The following is a 17,878-nucleotide window of genomic DNA, read 5'->3' as shown; positions in this document are numbered from 1 at the left end:
GTAGCTTATAAATTGCAGTGGACTTTATCCTTCATTCTCAGTGTCTATTTTTATGAGCTAGTTTATTATGATAACCTTATGGTTGTAGATATATTTGGGTTTATTTCATCATCTTATTTTGTGTTTACTTTTATCATGATTTTGTATCACCTCTTTATTTTTTTTTCCTTCTTTCCTACTTTTGATTGGATTTTTTCACTTTTCTTCTTTAGTTGTCATACTTAACAAAATCTAAAATTAATATCTATCTTTTTATCATTCTCACAAATGATCAAGAACTTTAGAACACATAACTCCAAATCCCCCCTCCCATTTTCCATCTTGTCATTGTTAACAGTTTTTTAGTTCCTTGTACTTGTTAGGTGCCACCGAATCAGTTCTGACTCATAGCGACTCTGTGTATAACAATAAAACATGGCTGGGTCCTGCACCATCCTCACAGTCGTTGCTATATTTGAGTCTATTCTCGCAGCCACTGAGTCAGTCCCATCTCATCGAGGGTCTTCCCCTTTTTTGCTGACCCTCTACTGAGCATGCCCTCCTCCAGGGACTGGTCCCTCCTGATAACATGTCCAAAGTATGTGAGACAAAGTCTTGCCATCCTCACTTCCAAGGAGCACTCTGACAGTACTTCTCCCACTACAGACTTCTTTTTTCTGGCAGTCCATGGTATGTGTATTCAATATTCTTTGCCAGCACCATAGTTCAAAGGCATCAGTTCTTCTTTGGTCTTCCTTATTCATTGTCCAGCTCTCACATGCATGTGAGGCAATTGAAAATACCATGGCTTGTGCTTGGGTCAGGTGTACCTTAGTCCTCAAGGTGACATCTTTGCTTTTTAACACTTTAAAGAGGTCTTTTGCAGCAGATTTGCCCAATCCAACATGTAGTTCTACGTTGTTTTTAAATCCAGAAAAATTAGTCTTTTTTCTTTTATCTATATCCCTCACTGAGGGCTTCCTTAATTACCACTGTTTACTACATGGCACAGTGGTTAAGAGCTATGTCGAGCTACTACTGCTAACCAAAAGGCTGACAGTTCGAATCCCCCAGCCACTCCTTGGAAACCCTATGGGGCAGCTCTGCTCTGCCCTATAAGGTCGCTATGAGTCAGAATCGACTCGATGGCAACAGGTTTGGTTTCCAGCTTTCTTTTACTACATTGGCATGAGGTGTCCAGGCACCCCAGCATCCTAATAAAGGCTTGGTTTTCTCCTGGCTTTCTATACCCCACACGTATGCAGGCCCTCTACTCATTGTTGAATTTTGGGAGATATTTGTGACCCTAGGCCATAACTAGCACATGCCTAGATAATTGATTTTGCCCAAAGCAATATTGTTTTCTCTATTATTATTACCATGCAGAGCTCTACCTTGTTATATTAGCCTCTTTGAGAGAGAATTTTATTCATCATTACTTTCGAAACTGCACATAGTTGGCATAAGCCTCATCTACTAGATTCCAGGGGACCTCGTTCTAAGCTAGAACATACTAGGAGGCATCTGGTCCCTCTGTTTCCTCTCTGTGACCACTAGTTCCTGTTTCAAGTGCAAGTCTTCACTCCCACATCTGTGCACAACACCATGGTCAAGCCCTAGAGGTACCAAGAGCAGGAAGCAGTGAACACAAAGACAAAGTGTTGCCTAATATGACAGCCACTCCTCCCTCTAGAGGAGAAACTGCCATAAGGTAGGAAGTTGATGCAAGTAAATGTAGTCCTAACTGATGGCAGATAGAACTGGTAGACAAGGTGCTAGAGTGTGAATGCTGGCTGTTAGTGCAGTACTTTAAATCATGGTACTTGGAAGAAAATAACCTGAAATTTTATAAAGGCATACAGCTATACAATTTCTGTTACCAAATGTTACCTCCATTTTATTTGCTTATAGTAAAAAATAGCCAAAATGAAGGTAAACGTGAATGGTAGTAAATCCAAACTCAAATCCAGTTCTTTTTTTAGTGTATTGAATAACTACACAGTTTTTTAATTTGAAAATACAAAGATATAGGTCATTGTTTCTCAGACTGCAGGTGTGGCCCGTTTGTGTGGTGAAATCAGTTTAGGCAGTTGCAACCAGCATTATTAAAAATGAACGAGTAGAAAGTAGAGTGCGTCAATATAAGGGTAAATCTTGTTTTGTGAAACTTGAGTTTTTATATATGAAGGTGTATACTGGGTCACAATATGAAATGTATTTCTTACTATGGGTCATGGTCAAAAAAGTTTGCAAGCTATTGTTAGAAGAACATGTTGAAAAGACTGCCATAGCTTAGTGCCAATAAATGTAAATGACTATCTTTTGAAGAAACTACATAGCTTCTGCTTAGAGTTTCTGACTTTGTGAAGTGTTTACTTTGTAGATGTGAAAAAAACAAACCTCGGAGCAAGGACGATTATCAAGCTGCAGTGGACAGGTTAATTATGGCTGCTCGTATATCGGACCCAAAGCTTTTCATTAAGCACATGACCGTCAATGTTAATAAGGAACAGGTTTATAGTTTGGAACATTGTTCTGCCTTGAAATGGTTGAAAGAGAATATGAAGTGGGCTGGGAAGGTTTGGCTTTTCAGTAACCATTAGTTAATAAAGGCTTTTTTTTTTTAAGTTCAAGTAATCATTGTTGAAAATAAAAGGCAATAAAAATAAAGTTTTCACTGTATTCAGCTTGTGTACTTTATTGATTTACAGTAAGTTAATAGTTTTCAAACACTAAAAGTTTTGATTGATATTTACAATTTACAGTGGTTTTTCCTACACTGAATAGTGATTATTCACATTATTTTTTGGCTTCTCCTTAAGTTAGGAGAACCCAGCTATGGTAAATCCCTCCCTGTTTATTCTGAAATCCAAACAATGAAAAACCACAAACTGCATGTTGTGCAGCATTTAATAACAGGGAGGCATAAGAGGGAAAACACGCAAGCAGGTAACTGGAGTTTTCAGAAAATCTTTAGGGGTATGAAACAGGTTTAGTGTATGCTCAGTCCAATTTCTAAAGCCTACTCTACGTCTATAATCCAAACTAGTACAATGATATTGAAAAGTAACTCAAACACTAAACTCTAAATTATACACCCAAAAAAGTTAAATTACTGTCAGAATCATTTTCCTTTAGTGTACCTTAGCTTACTGTGATTTTTGAAAATTTACAATTCATTTGTGCAACATTAAGTATGACTAAGGAAAACAGTATTTTAAACAAACATGCTGGAACTTAAATATCTAAACAAGGATTGATTATTCCTTTCAAACCAGCTTAGAAGTTAAAACTCATGAAGTCATCTTCAGAATCTAGCACAGTCCTTCTCCAAGGTCATGATGCTCATCTTTGATACTTTAGATTTGGTACTTTATAATTTAAAATCATGTAAAGAAAACTCTGAATAAGGTGAGTAATAAAAGAATAAGGTGTGACTTATTCTAGAGGGACTGAATTTCCTAAAGGAGTTCCCAAAATATGGTAATGGCAGCATCATTGGAATAGATCTATAACCTCACAAGACTAGAAAAGTAAATTCTAACACTTAGCAAAATACCTTACTATCATGAAATGTGGAATGAATACTATCATGGGTGGGAGGTAGGAAGCAAGGCAGAGGAGAGGTCAAAAAAGAAAGATGCCCAGTTCTCTAGTATGAACACACTGGGTGACTGGAAGTGAATTAAACTTGCAGATTACCACCATCAATATGAGGTGCCTTTAAGGACAACTGGGAATGTTAAGTGGGCAGTTATAAATTGTGTGTGTTGAGTGGGTTCTGACTCAGTGACCCTATATAAGAGTAGAACTGCCCCATAGGGTTTTCTAGGCAGAAATCTTTACAGGAGCAGATTGCCAGGTCTTTACTCCAGCAGAGCTGCTGGAAGGTTCGAACCTTTCAGTTAGCAGATGAGTGTTTAGGCATTCTGCCACCAGGGCTTGTTACCTCTCTATCAGTGGTGGAGTCCCTGGGTGGTGCAAAAGGCTAACCCTCCACTGCCAACCAAAGCGGGGTGGAGGTTGGAGTCCACCCAGAGGTACCTCAGAAGAAAGGCCTGCTGAACTAATCTGAAAAATCAGCCATTGACAACCCTATGGGGCACAGTTCTACCCTGACATACATGGGGTCACCATGAGTGAATCAGCAACTGAGACCCTAAGAAAGGAATTGGAGAAGTGTACGACCGTTTAAATCTGGGTAGTAAGGATCCATTAGAGGGCATGAAGATGTGAGAAAGAAGGGGTGATAGGTTAAGTTTTTAGGAAAAGTAAGATAGGATGGGGTGCTTCGCAAGTGGCTGGGTTCTTTTCTCATGAGAAGTTGAGTCTGGGGCTGGAACAAATGGAAGCTTTTTTTTTTTTCCGCTTCAGTCAATAGTGCCTAAAGCTTCAGTAAGGTAGAAGGGGAAAGAACTGTGATTGTATTTGCCTAGTTTTATCTATGGCAGTTCCTGGAGGAATCAAAGTTAACAGGAGCTAAGAGTTAAAAAGCCCACGCTGAAGTTCTTAAGGACAGAAAGTAGGTTAGAGGCAAAAGGAGAATGGGGAGTTAATAAGGACAAAGTTTCTGTTGGGGGTGGTGAAAAGTTTTGGAAATACAGTAGTGATTATGACAGCATGACATTGTGAATTTAAGGAATGCCACTGGCTTGTACACTTAAAAATGGCTAAAATGGCACACGTTGTGTGTCATATGTTTTTTACAGTGATATATTTTTAAAGCTAATGCTGATAGTGGAGAAGGCTTAAGGTTTTAACCCTTTTGTGCCCTGCGTTACATACAGCAACCCTGAGCTTTTTCAGCCTCTGGGGTTTATGGGGAAGCTGTACCGCTGACAGTATGCTGTTACAAGTATGAAAATGAAGAAACAGGCATGTGCCACAAGTTACTGTTTTACAGGGTACTGTATGAGGTGTTTGAATTTTTGGTAGGAAACAAATTTTGAAAGTTGTTCATTTGTTACACATTTGTACCGAAAGACCCCAGTGGGGACTCCGGGGTGTAATTAGTGGTACTTGGGGAAAGTAAAAAAATCCATACTACCTATCAAAAATTGAGACAATGAAAACACATGGTATCAACAAAAAATTCAAAGCACCAAAGGGTTAAAATAGCCAGATTCTAGAAGGATCAAAGTCAAAAGGAAAGTGCAAACTAGAGAAAAGAGATTTTTTCTTTAGCTCTATTAGGTGCTCACTCTTTTTTTTTTTCATCTACGCCAAAAACTTTGGAAGACAGCTGCCTGGCCAACCGACAGGAACAAATCTATATTTGTGCCCATCCCAAAGAAAAAATGATCCAACAGAATGGAAATTATCAAACAATATCATTAATATCACATGCAAATACAACTTTGCTGAATATAATTCAAAAATGGTTATAGCAGTACATTGATGGGAAACTACCAGAAATTCAAGCCGGATTCAGAAGAGGATGTGGAATGAGGGATATCATTGCTGATGTCGGATGGGTGCTGGCTGAAAGCAGAGAATACCAGAAGGATGTTTACCTATGTTTTATTGAGGCAATTGACTGGACCATAACAAATTATGGATAACATTGCCAAGAATGGGAATTCTAGAACACTTAATTGTGCTCATGTGGAACCTGTACACACACCAAGAGACAGTGGTTAAAATAGAATGAGGGACTACAACATGGTTCAAAATCAGGAAGGGTGTGCCTTAGGGTTGTATCCTTTCACCCTACTTAATCAATCTGTATTCTGAGCAAATAATCCAAGAAGCTGGACTATATGAAGAAGAACACAGCATCTGGAAAGGAGGAAAACTCATTAACAACCTGTGATATGCAGATGACCCAACCTTGCTTGCTGAAAGTGAAGAAGACTTGAAGCACTGATGAAGATCAAAGACTACTCTGCGTTCAATATGGATTACACCTCAATATAAATTAAACAAAAATTCTCACAATTGGACCTATAAGCAATTATCATGACAAACAGAGAAAAGACTGAAGTTGTCAAGGATTTCATTTTACTTGGATCAACAATCAACAACAGTCAAAAAAATCAAAGGACGTATTGTGTTAAGCAAATCCGCTGCAAAAGATCTCTTTAAAGAGTTGAAACGCTGTCACTTTGAGGACTAAAATGTGCTTGACCCAAGCCATGGTATTTTCAATCATCTCATATGCATGTGAAAGCTGGATAATGAATAAGGAAGACCGAAGAATTAATGCCTTTGAGTTACGGTGTTGGCAAAGAATATTGAATATACCATGGACTGCCAGAAGAACAAATCTGTCTTGGAAGAAGTACAACCAGGATGCTTCTTAGAAACAAGGATGGCAAGGCTTCTTTCAGGTACTTCGCACATGTTAACAGAAGGGACCAGTGCCTGGAGGACACCATGTTGGGTAAAGCAGAGGCCATGATCCCTTCTATTGTACACAGAGTTGCTGTGAGTCGCACCTAACAACTATTTACGGAAAGAAAGCCAAAGCGTACACTTCAGTGGGACCTTCCAAATCTGCGCCTCTCACTGAAAGTCGCCCTAAAGATTCGGCTTCAGCTTCCTAAACCCGGGAGTGGATTGGCGGGGCCAGCCTCGCCCCAGTCGGGACGCGGGGATTGGAGGGGAGGGTACGCGCCCCGCCGGGCTCCTCCCCCCCGCGCCCGCAGGACCCGGCGCTAGCTCGGTCGCCCTTCTCCATCCCCCACACTTCCCACGGACCCTGGTCCCAGTCGTTTTCCGAGTCCCTCCGGCCTAGTCCTAAATATCGCGGAGGACTTATGCGCGCATCCTAAACCTCGCAATGGCGCGCGCTGAACCCTGAGGGTCGGCCGCTCAGAACGCGGAGGGGTGGGGGCTTCAAAGCTCGCGGGGCGGGCGGAGCGGCCACCGGGGCGTGACGTCAGCGCGCGCAGGGAGGACCACCGCAGGTTTCTACCCGCCGCTCCAGCTGCGCGCAGGCGCCTTAGGGAGGAAGGCCTGGCACGCTTCAGCCAATGAGAGCGCGAATCCGCGGCCCCATCCACGTGCCCCGACCCACGTAGAGCGACTGCCGCCGCCCCGGGGGTCGCCGGACGGATAAGTGGAGCGTTGAGTGACCTGCTGAGATTTCAGGGGTTGGGCTTCAGAGAGCACTGACGGTAGGAGCCTGTCAGAATCTGTCGCACAGTGGAGCGAGGGCAGATGGGAGCGCCGAGCCCTGCGCCGTGCGCTCGTTGGTCGGCTGGCGCCCCTGGTGCGCATGCGCCCCCACGCGCGCTCCCGCATAGCCCTGCGGGAGCAGCGACCGTGCTCCGTCCTGGTTCGGGGCAGGAGGCGGAGCAGGTCGGAGGACGCCCTCGCGTCGGACGCTTGTCAGACCCGTAAGGAGCGAGAGGGAGGGGGTCCACTTGTGCCTTCAGGCCCCTGTGCGGGGGAAACGGGGCTGGGTTGGGGGAGAGTCGGAGTCACCTTAGCCCGACCTGTTACTTTCGAGCTGAGGCAGTGTCAGGGGCAGGAGTATCCCCATCGCATGTTTTAACTCATTATGAAGTAAAATACCAAAGGCAATTTAGGTTTTTATTGTTTCCGACTATAATAGTTCCCGAAATCATTGATTTATCTTTGGAAAAAGCGTCCAAAATTATTGTGGTTAAAATCTCACAGCAAAAGATTTCGAAAAGAAAGGTACAGAATCTAGGAATTTTATCCTGGGTGCAATTTATTTATCTAGTGTAACTTTCTGCTTTTTTTTTTTTTTTTTTTTTTTTGCCTTTCTCCCTTGTGTAAGAAGTATTCAAGTTAAAAGTAATAAAAAATTGCCTGCTTTTCTCCCTCCTTGAGAGAACAAACCGCTTTCAAAAGCCTTACCAGCTAGTTACTAAGGAATTTCACCGTTAGGTAACAGTAGCTTGAGATTATTAACTTTGTTAAAATACTTCTAAATAAAAATTGTGCTAAAAGGCCGGAGATCAGTCCTTGGACCGCTGCTTGGCAATAGTGTTAGTTACTGTTTCAATAGTGTTAGTTACTTAAATTCTGAAAGTAATTTAAGCAAAAACAAAACAGTTTTTCTTAAAATACACCGTAATATGGATTTTTTGCCAATTCAGATACCTCCTTCTACCAAATTTGGTTTGCAAGTATGCAGAGATTCAGAAAATTTCTTCTTACGAAATAGAAACAAAAAGTCAGTCTCAAGTGGATTGGAGTAGCCATTTACGGTGGTTTGTAAACAAATTGCAGTCCTTTCCTATCATCCAGCTTCCTTCCAGGGAAGATACCATCTTCCAAGACAAGACTTTCAAGAGGCCCTCATTCTAGGTGTAGCTCCTGAGAGTTCCCCATAATATTCTGTGCATAGCTGTATCATTGCATTTACTGTATTGATTTATAATTATCTAGTAGTGTCCGTTTTTTTCACCCCCCTTCCCTCTCTCCTGGAAACACTGGTGGTGTAGTGGTTAAGTGTTACACCTGCTCACCAAAAGCTTGTCAGTGTGCATCCACCAAGTGCTCCTTGGAAGCTCTATGGGGTGGCTCTGCACTGTCCTGTAGGGTCACTGTGACTTGGCATCAACGCAACGGTAATGGGTTTGGTTTTTCCCTCTCTCCTATGCTAAAGTTTCGAGGGCTGGAATTGTCCTAGTGTGTTTCTGTTCCCAGGGCTTTGCACAGGGTCTGGCATGTAAGTGCCCAGTAAATGCCTGTTAATGAATTTCTTTAGTTAAGCAATCAGTTGCCTTCCAAGTTTGATCAAAATAGTGGTGTCCAGTGAACTTTTTAGATATTTTGTAGTTATGCCTGAAGCCTTTTCCAGATGGAATCATAGTGGGCTACATGGAATAGGGACAAGAATCACCTAGGTAAGAATTTGCCAGAAGACAAGAAACCTGCAGGTGGTGTGGGTACACCAGGCTTTCAGAGCTAGTGTCACTAGCAGTGGAGAGCACCCGGCGCTCCTCTGAAACAGTGTATCTTCAGTCTGCTGAGAGTGAATTGATTTTCTGTGTAGCTAGTTCTATAAGGGAAAGAACAGTGGATCTGAGAATCTTCTGGTTGTCTTTTGAGTTGTATCTCTCATAGTGAATATAAAAGTTGACATTCTGGTTGTCAGTCAGACCCCTAATATTTAGTTTTCCCAAGGCCTACTTATTTTTGGCTGAAGTGATAACGTTAGGTCCTTGGCTGTCCAGAGTTGAGGACTAGCCCAAGATCTGCACCGCATGCAAAGACAAGCAGCCACACGTGCCACCCGGCTGGGCTCTAACATTCTTTCCACTTAGAATTTGATTTTTCAGTCTTAAGAAGAGGAGAAACCATAAAGGAAACAACTAGTTCAGACAACTCTCGTTTGATTTTTTTAACGTACAGATTAGTGTCTCAAGGTCCTTCCCTAAGTTTGTATTGTTATTAGTTGCTGTAGAGTCGATTTTGACTCTAGGCAACCCCACGTGTGCAGAGGAGACCTGCACCGCAGAGTTTTCAAGGCTGTGAACTTTTGGAAGCAGATCACCAGGGCTTTTTTCCGAAGTGCTGCTGGGTGGATTCAGATACCAAACTTTTCAGCTAGTAGTGGAGCACTTAACTGTTGTGCCACTCTAGGACTCTGAAGTTTGTATTAAAGAAGCATTTTTTAATAATTAAAGCTTAAAAGTTTCCTAACAGGCACCTCAGAATCCTGCATGGTGATAGAATCAGAAAGATTCCCTAAAGCGGTGGTTGTAAAACTTGAGCGTGCACCAGAATCCCCTAGAGGGCTTGTTCAAACGCAGATTGCAGGGCCCTACCCCAGAGCTTCCGATTTAGCGGGGCTGGGGCAGTAGGAGCCCTGATGGTGCGGTGGTTAAGAGTTAGGCTGCTAACCAAGAAACGTCAGCAGTTTGAATACATCAGTTGCTCCTTGGAAACTCTATGGGGTGGTTCTACTCTGTCCTATAGGGTCACTATGAGTCGGGATCGACTCTAAGGGAACTTTTTTCTTTTTTTGTTTGGGGGGGCAGTGATTGGAGCCCTGATGGAGCAGTGGTTAAGAGCTCAGCTGCTAACCAGAAGGTCGGCAGTTCAAATCCACCAGCTACTCCTTAGAAACCCTGCAGGGCAGTTCTCCTCTGTCCTATAGGGTTGCTGTGAGTCAGAAGCAACTCCATGGCAGCGAATTTGGTTTGGTTTGGGGCAGTGGTTAAGATCTTGGTTGCTAACCGAAAGGTTGGCAGTTCAAATCCACCAGCTGCTCCTTGGAACTCTATAGGGCAGTTCTTCTCTGTCCCGTAGGGTCACTATGAGTCAGAGTAGGCTCACCAGCAGTGGGTTTGGGGATGAGATCTGAGAATTTGCATTTCTAACCAGTTCTCTCTCAGGGGCATTGGTAGTTCATTGGTAGAATTCTCACCTTCCATGCAGGTATACCTGGGTTCAAATCCAGCCAATCCACCTCACGTGCCGCCACCACCATCCATCACTGGAAGCTTGTATGTTGCTATGATGCTGAATAGTCCCAGCAGAGCTTCCAGACTAAGGCAGACTAGAAAGAAAAGGCCTGGCAATCGGCTTCTGAAAATCAGTCATTGAAAACCTTACAGATCACAAGGGTCCAATCCCCAGCTGATCATGGAGTGGCCCAGGACTGGACAGTGTTGTGTTCCATTGTACATGAGGCCACCAGGAGTTGGGGGCTGACTTGACAGCAGCTAACAACAACAAAAATAAGTTCGCAGCGATGCTGTTGCTGCTTTGAGAACTACTGCCCTAAAGGCTATTTGTGTTTTGTTCTCCTTCTTCTCTCTTTTGTCTTCTTCCTTTTCTCTTTTCCAAAAACCAGATCCTGATCTCATCACACCCTCTCTGTCACTTTTTGTTGTCAGAACGTACTCCTAAAGGGGAGTGTATAAAAAACTCAGAAGACTCTTAGGACTCCAAGGGGAAAATGACCAGCCCCCTTCAGAACTAGAAAAAATTCAACTATATCCATTGTTTGAAAATGCACTTTTATTTTTTTCCAAAAGACATTTCATGATTTTTCTTAGAAATATGTATGTTCATCATTCGAGTAATGACAGTTATGCGACATTACATTGTTTTGGTTCAGATAAGTTAACCGCATCATGAAAATATTTTTTAAAAATAGGACTTTAGCTGTGTGGTGTTTTGAGAGCATATGCTGTTTGCTGATCTCTACAAGAATAGAGTAATGGAGAGTGGAGAAAACTCAGAGCTTAAGTAGGAAGGAAAAAAAACAATAGTTTTTTTTATTCCTGGTGATTATTGTATGAATAATGTGGCATTTCAAGGCTTTGACAAGGGACTGCTCACAGGATTGTAGAAATCACTTGGTCAACATTAGTGCAAGATGTTAATAATAGGAAAAACTTTGTGCAGGGGTGGAAGGGCATACGAGAACTCTACTTTCTGTGCAGTTTTTCAGTAAACCTAGAGCTGCTCTAAAGTATAGCCTTTTTTTTTTTTTTCTTTTTTGATTATTTGGCCAGTTGACATGAAGACCATAGTATGTTTGAGTTATCTCACTGAAGATCTTAGTTATTGGAAAAGTTGGTGTGATTCAAATCTTTTTCCCCCTTATCTGCTTAACTTTTTAAGTGATTAATGGATGCCTGGAAGTTGGTGTACATATATATTCAGAAATGTTTTGCCACCTGAGACCTGTGAGGAGGTAAGCTTGGTGGTCCAATCTGTAATGAATATTGGAGGGGAGGGGGATAAATCTGTTATGCATTTGGTTAATTGCAGTTTATTGTTACTTTCAAAAGTTACTTTGTTTTTAAGGTTTTTTATATTGTGGTGGTGAGTAGGAAAGCAAAAAGAAAAAGTAAAATTCATATGAACATCCAGGTCCTCCAAAAGCCCATTAAGAGCAGAAGGTGTAAAGAAGACTATAGGTCAGAATAGTTCAGAGTGAAAAGCTTAAGAGAAAAAAGATAGTTTCTTTTTTGCACAATTTTTATCATGTTGCCCTCAAATCTGTTGCTACTGTATGGAAAACCTCTTTATTTAAGTTTTAATGTCATTTGACCACTTTATTTGTTACTTATGTATGAATAATTTAAACCCCATCTACTTCAAGAAAGGATTTAAGGAGTTCACTAATACAAACCTAATAGGCATGTAGAGAGAAACTGAAATAGAGATCAGAAGCCCTACAGAGAAAGGAGATCCTTTGGTTAAGAGGCAAAGCTGGTTAAACAGTTAGTCAAACTGAACACCAAATTTAGTTCTGGCTTTTTGGTAGCCAAGTCAAAAAGGGATGAAAAGTGCTCATTTGGCTTAAAAAATGCAACCAAACTACAATTTGATCTGTTGGGTAAAAAAGATATGTCAAGTTTTAGATTTACGAAACAAATTTGACAATATTAGTACCTTTAAATAACTATTCTCTACGTGCCTGTTAGGAGCCCGGGTGGTGCAGCGGTTAAGGGCTTGGCTGCTAAGCAAAAGGTTAGCAGTTCGAACCCACCAGCTGTTCCTCAGGAGAAAGATGTGGCAATCTGCTTCCATGAAGATTTACAGCCTTGGAAACCCTGCAGGTTGCTCGGAAACCTCACGAGGTCCTGTAGGGTTGCTGTGAGTCGGAATTGACTCGACAGCAGTGGGTTTGATGTGAATGTTACAGTAAATAGTCACTGTAAAAGGAAGTCCCTTAGAGGAAACAGACTCTTTCCACCAGCTCAGTGTATGACAAGAATTATCAAACAAGGGGAGACTTTCCTCTGATTGACTTCATGACACAAATTGCTGAACATAGAAATTGTGTGACAATGTCTTAAAAAGTCCTTCTGCTAGAGATGTAGAAACTCTCTTCATGTTGTGGTTTCTTTTAATTAACGCTTAGCTACAAAGAACCAAGCTAAAGCTTTACGATCTCATGCTCTAACTTTGTAATGCAAGGGGAGACTATAACAAACCAGAGGAGTGAGTTTTATAGTACCCCTTAGGCGTTCCTTCAGTGATGCTGCTCACCTCTCCCTGAGGCCGTTGATAGGTAGTCATTGCAGAATACAGCTGTGATTCTCCAGCTTTTCTGATCCCAACCCACAGAAAACTATATATCGCAATCCATAAAGCAAAATTTTGTAACTGTAGTTATCCTTGCTACATGCAGTGTCCTCTAGTATTTTCTCTTCTATTCTTTTTTAAAGGTTGGTCATGGCCCAATAAGTTGATTTCACAACTCATTAATAGATCATGAAAAATACTGCTATAGGGTAATTGTGGTGCAGATTCTTTATTTAAGCCATATGTTTTAAGTACAAAATAGATACCAGTACTGACATTCTGATCCATAGGGGAGAAAGACGTGGCAGTCTGCTCCCATAAAGATTACAGCCTTGGAAACCGTATGGGGCGGTTCTGCTCTGTCCTGTAGGGTCACTATGAGTTGGAGTAGACTCGGTGGCAAACAGGGTTATGGCTGCTTTCCCAGTACAACAAAGTTAAATAGTTGTGATCAAGACGATATGACCCACAAAGCCTAAAATATTTACTGTCTGATCCTTTACAAAGATTGCTGACCCCTGCTGTAGTGATTCCTTTTGTCGAAAATCTAATCCTTCCCTCCCATCTTTGTACAAATCCAGATTTTCCTGTGTTGGGTTTGCTCAGTTTCGAGCAATACAGTAGTTTTCAATTTAGTTTTCCTTGAGAAGTATTCATTAAGTAAGTCCCTGCTATGCTTTCACTTAACGTACATTAACAGTCCTATCTGTGTCAGACCCTACGGTGTGGCTGTTTTAAGATGCCTCTTCAGCTCTTCTGCCCCTGTGGTCCCCACTGAATTTGCTGTGAAGCCTCGCTTCCCTGGGTTGCCAGTGACTGCCAGTGACGGAGCACAGCAGGGGTGCTGGCAGGTGTTCAAGTGTCTGTCAGACATTTGGAAATGAGAACTGAAGCTGAGGTGGAGAGTAAGCGGAGTCGTCCGTTCACTTCACCGCCTCTTATTGAGGACCTTAATACCTGGTCATTGTTTCTTTTACTGTCCAAACTCCTCTTATCATCCTTCACGTACAACCCATATATTAACTTTTTATAAGATTAAATACATGCAGAAAAACTGAACAAAACGAAAGGTAGTTTGAAAATATGTTGGTCGCCTCCACGTTGTTAAATAATCTCCAGAGATGAACCTATAATCTCTACTGTCAGAAAAACAAAAAAACCTTTCTAAAACCTCAGTGCACCTAATGTGTGAGAACAGAACTTGGCACAGTATTTAGAGACTTCCTTATAGACTGTTAGAGAATGAAAAAAAACTATAACATTTAAAAATAGGTTTCAATGAAGTCCTTCAAAAAATTGCAAAGGATTTCTTATGGATTTAAAAGTGTACTTAAGAAAAACACTCTAAGGTGACTTATGCCAGAATTTAAGAATAAGAATATCAAGTTGTCCAACTAGAATAATTTTAGCATGCTAGTAATGAAGTGAACTAAGGGACATCTTGATGTCTCTTTTTAAGCATTGTGGTTCTCAAGATATTTTTCACTATAAAGAGAAAATTGCATTGGATATTGAGATCTTTTATTTGAAGAAGAAAATGATAGAGAAAATTGTCAGTATTGGTAGTAAAGCCAGTTAGCGTTTCAAAGTGGACTTTTGAGGGAAAACTTTTTTATTGTTTAATATTTCTTATATTTGATCAGAGAAATTTATAGCCACCATACGAGGACCCGTGTAGTACTCACTGCTTGTTAAAACTTTGTAGATTTCAGAAGCCCACAAAGTTCTGCGTTTTGGTTTCCATGTTGATTCTTGTGCATAGTGATTTTAATTTCACTGTCACTTTACACACTGGAGATGTATGTGTGGGTCCGCGCATGCCCCGATGAAAAGTAAGTCTACGTTTTTTTTAAAGGTTATGTCTAGAGAAGATATCTCCACACTGGTTTCTCTACTCAAGGTCTTTGTCAGGAGCTGAAGCAGTCAATGCCTTGAGGCCTTTCTATTTTGCAGTGCACCCAGATTTCTTTGGACAGCACCCCAGAGAAAGGGTAAATATTTATTCTTTTTTATCTTAGTCTGTATTTCTGTTTATTTACCTTTGCTACAATATTATACAGAGAGGTCTATAAACTTTCATTATTCTGTTGGGGTGACATCATCAGTACTTTCAACAAATTTAAAATATACCCAAAAAACCAAACCTGTTACCATCGAGTAGATTCTGACTCATAGCGACCCTATAGGACAGCATAGAACTGCCCCATAGGGTTTCTAAGGAGCAACTGGTGGATTCAAACTGCCGACCTTTTTGTTAGCAGCCAAGCTCTTAACCACTGCACCACCAGGGCTCCAATTTGAAATATAGAGATACTGAAAATTGAAAATGTAACTCATGTTTCTTATGAAAGCTGTCATTTGTTACAGAAGCAATAAAGCTACCATGTAAACTTCCTAGATTATTAGTAATCATGTTTTCTGGGTCAGTTTTTAGACTAAATTTGAAGTTTTGAAAGAATTTCAGACCTCTGTTGCCATGGTTGAAGTCCTGGTGGCACAGCGGTTAAGTGCTCTGCTGGTAATGGAAAGGTCAGCAGTTCAAACCCACCAACTGCTCCGTAGGAGAAAGATGTGGCAATCTGCTTCTATAAGGATTACAGCTTTGGAAACCCTATGGGACAGTTCTGTTATGTCCTATAGGGTCGCTATAAGTCAGAACCACTTGACGGCATTGGGTTTATTACCATGATCAGTTTTTTTGAAGAATCATTTTTCAGTGCCCTAATGGTTTTCACTTACCGTGCATGCTGGTGGACCACTTTCCTACAATATCATTTAACATTAATGTGCTCAAGGAATGCAAAACCTCTTGTCACTGAGTCAACTCCAACTCATGGTGACCCCACGTCTGTCAGAGTAGAACTGCTCCGTAGGGTTTTCAGTGCCAGATTTCTCAGAAGTACCAGGCAGATCACCAGGCCTTTTTTCTGAGAAGCTTCTGGGTGGGCTCAAACCTCCAGCCTTTTGATTACCAGTCAAGTGTGTTAACCATTTGCACCACCCAGGGCCTCCAAGCCCAGTAATAGGTGAATGTTTTCCCCCCCTACCAGGGTTAACTCAGCAGGCTCCAGTGCTTAAACACAGCACGTTCCAAAGCAAGACCTGGCTTCAGGACTGGCCCTGACCGCCTCTTGGGATATAACCTCTGAACTCTTGGGATACCTGCTTGATAAAAATGTTTTTATGTGCCTGAGGCCTTGGACAGGCCAGATAGTTTATGTTCACAGTGTGATTTATGGTGAATGCTTGTTTTTGTATGACTGAGGCCCTGGGCCACAACTGTATGGGTTTGACCTCTGGGGGCTGCAGACCAAGTTGCTAAGGTCAGTCATGTGTGTGCTGCATGCCTACATGGCTGAGCCCCAGTAAAGCCCTGGACACCAAGGCTCAAGTGAGCTTCCCTGGTTGGCAGCACTTCGTAAATGCTGTCACAGCATTTGGGAGAATTAAGCACTGTCTGCACAACTCTACTGGGAGAGAACAGCTGGAAGCCTGTACCTGGTTTCTCCTGGGCGCTACCCTATGAACCTTTTACCTTTGCTGATTGTAATTTACATCCTTTCACTGTAATAAACCGTGAGTGTGAGTGTAACAGCTTTTCTGAGTTCTCTGAGTCTTAGCGAATCCTCAAACCTGAGGGGGTTTTGGGGACCCCTGACACAGTGTGCTTAGAGTATAATTATTCTGGTGAATTTATATTTTGATGTATTCTTTCAACTTGTATTAATTGACTGTTGACTCTGTGCCAGGCCTTTGTACTAGCTGCTCCCTCTGTTTGGCGCGTCCTTCTCACAGACCCAGATATGGCTTGTCCTTAACTTTCTTCTCAAGTGTCACCTTTCAGTTAGGCTCTCCCAGATGACCTGATTCAAAATGGCCACCTCACCTTCCTTCCCAGCAGTCCCTGTCACCCTTATCCTGAAGTATTGTTTTAGCTTTTTTTTTTTTTTTTAACTTTACAGCATGCCCTATTTATGCATTTATTAGGTTTATTGTTTATTTTTCTCCACTCACTAAAATGCAAGCTCTATGAAGGCAGTTCACTCTCCTGGTCGCCTCGTGTTGGGTTCAGCCTTCTTCCTGCTCTAACCAAACACACTTGCCCCTTTTCTAAGGGAAACAGACGTAAAGTCTCATCTAGTCGTAGAATCAGGCCCAAAGTCCAGGATCTCAGAGCAATACACAATTATTTTTTAATCATTTTAAATTTAATTTTTTAAATATGTATGACATTTAGGACACAAAAAGAGAGAGTGGAGGGAGAGAGCGGGCTGTCTTATTGGGGGAGAACAATTGATAGTGTATAGCAAGGTGTATATGGGCTTTTGTGTGAGAAACTGACTTGATTTGTAAACTTTCACTTAAAGCATAATAAAAATTATTAAAAAAAAAAAAAAAGCTAGGAATAGAACTACCATACGATCCAGCAATCCCACTCCTTGGAACATATCCTAGAGAAATAACAGCCTTTACATGAACAGATACATGCACACCCATATTTATTACAGCACTGTTTACAATAGCAAAAAGATGGAATCAACCACGGTGCCCATCAACGGATGAATGGGTAAATTATGGTATAGTCACGCAATGGAATACTGTGCATCGATAAAGAACAGTGAGGAATCTGTGAAACATTTCATAACATGGAGGAACCTGGAAGGCATTATGCTGAGTGAAATTAGTCAGTTGCAAAAGGACAAATATTGTATAAGACCACTATTATAAAAAAAAAAAATTATAAGAACTTGAGAAATAGTTTAAACTGAGAAGAAAACATTCTTTTGCGGTTATGAGAGGGGGAAGGGAGGGAGGGTGGGAGAGGGGCATTCACTAATTAGATAGTAGATAAGAACTACTTTAGGTGAAGGGAAAGACAGCACACAATACAGGGGAGGTCAGCACAACTGGACTAAACCAAAAGCAAAGAAGT

The 17,878-nt window shown here is 41.5% G+C and overlaps 2 protein-coding genes across 6 annotated transcripts in view; both read left to right on the top strand.

The window, feature by feature from the left end:
* Positions 1 to 4,866, top strand: part of TOPAZ1 (testis and ovary specific TOPAZ 1) — a 78,777-nt gene extending 73,911 nt beyond the window's left edge. The window contains exon 20 of the mRNA XM_064274251.1: positions 2,363 to 4,866. Within this exon, the coding sequence (XP_064130321.1) occupies positions 2,363 to 2,582 (220 nt within the window). The 3' untranslated portion in view covers positions 2,583 to 4,866. The remainder of the gene's footprint in view (positions 1 to 2,362) is intronic.
* Positions 4,867 to 6,938: 2,072 nt separating this feature from the next.
* Positions 6,939 to 17,878, top strand: part of TCAIM (T cell activation inhibitor, mitochondrial) — a 44,207-nt gene continuing 33,267 nt past the window's right edge. For 2 of the 5 annotated variants that reach the window (XR_010319019.1, XM_003409710.4), the window contains exons 1-3: positions 7,213 to 7,319; positions 11,533 to 11,605; positions 14,801 to 14,936. Coding sequence is in view for 4 of the 5 variants with exons in the window: in XM_003409710.4 (XP_003409758.1) it covers positions 11,577 to 11,605; positions 14,801 to 14,936 (165 nt within the window). In the remaining variant the exon portion in view is untranslated. Of the gene's footprint in view, positions 7,098 to 7,206; positions 7,320 to 11,532; positions 11,606 to 14,800; positions 14,937 to 17,878 lie in introns of those variants that run through there. The other 3 variants (XM_010589892.3, XM_023547813.2, XM_010589894.3) reach the window with 3 other exon arrangements.

Source organism: Loxodonta africana, chromosome 22 (assembly GCF_030014295.1).
Source record: "Loxodonta africana isolate mLoxAfr1 chromosome 22, mLoxAfr1.hap2, whole genome shotgun sequence".
In the NCBI taxonomy this organism is placed as follows: Eukaryota; Metazoa; Chordata; class Mammalia; order Proboscidea; family Elephantidae; genus Loxodonta; species Loxodonta africana.
The sequence above is the reverse complement of the archived record's forward strand: the minus strand, read 5'-3'. Positions and strand labels throughout refer to the sequence as shown.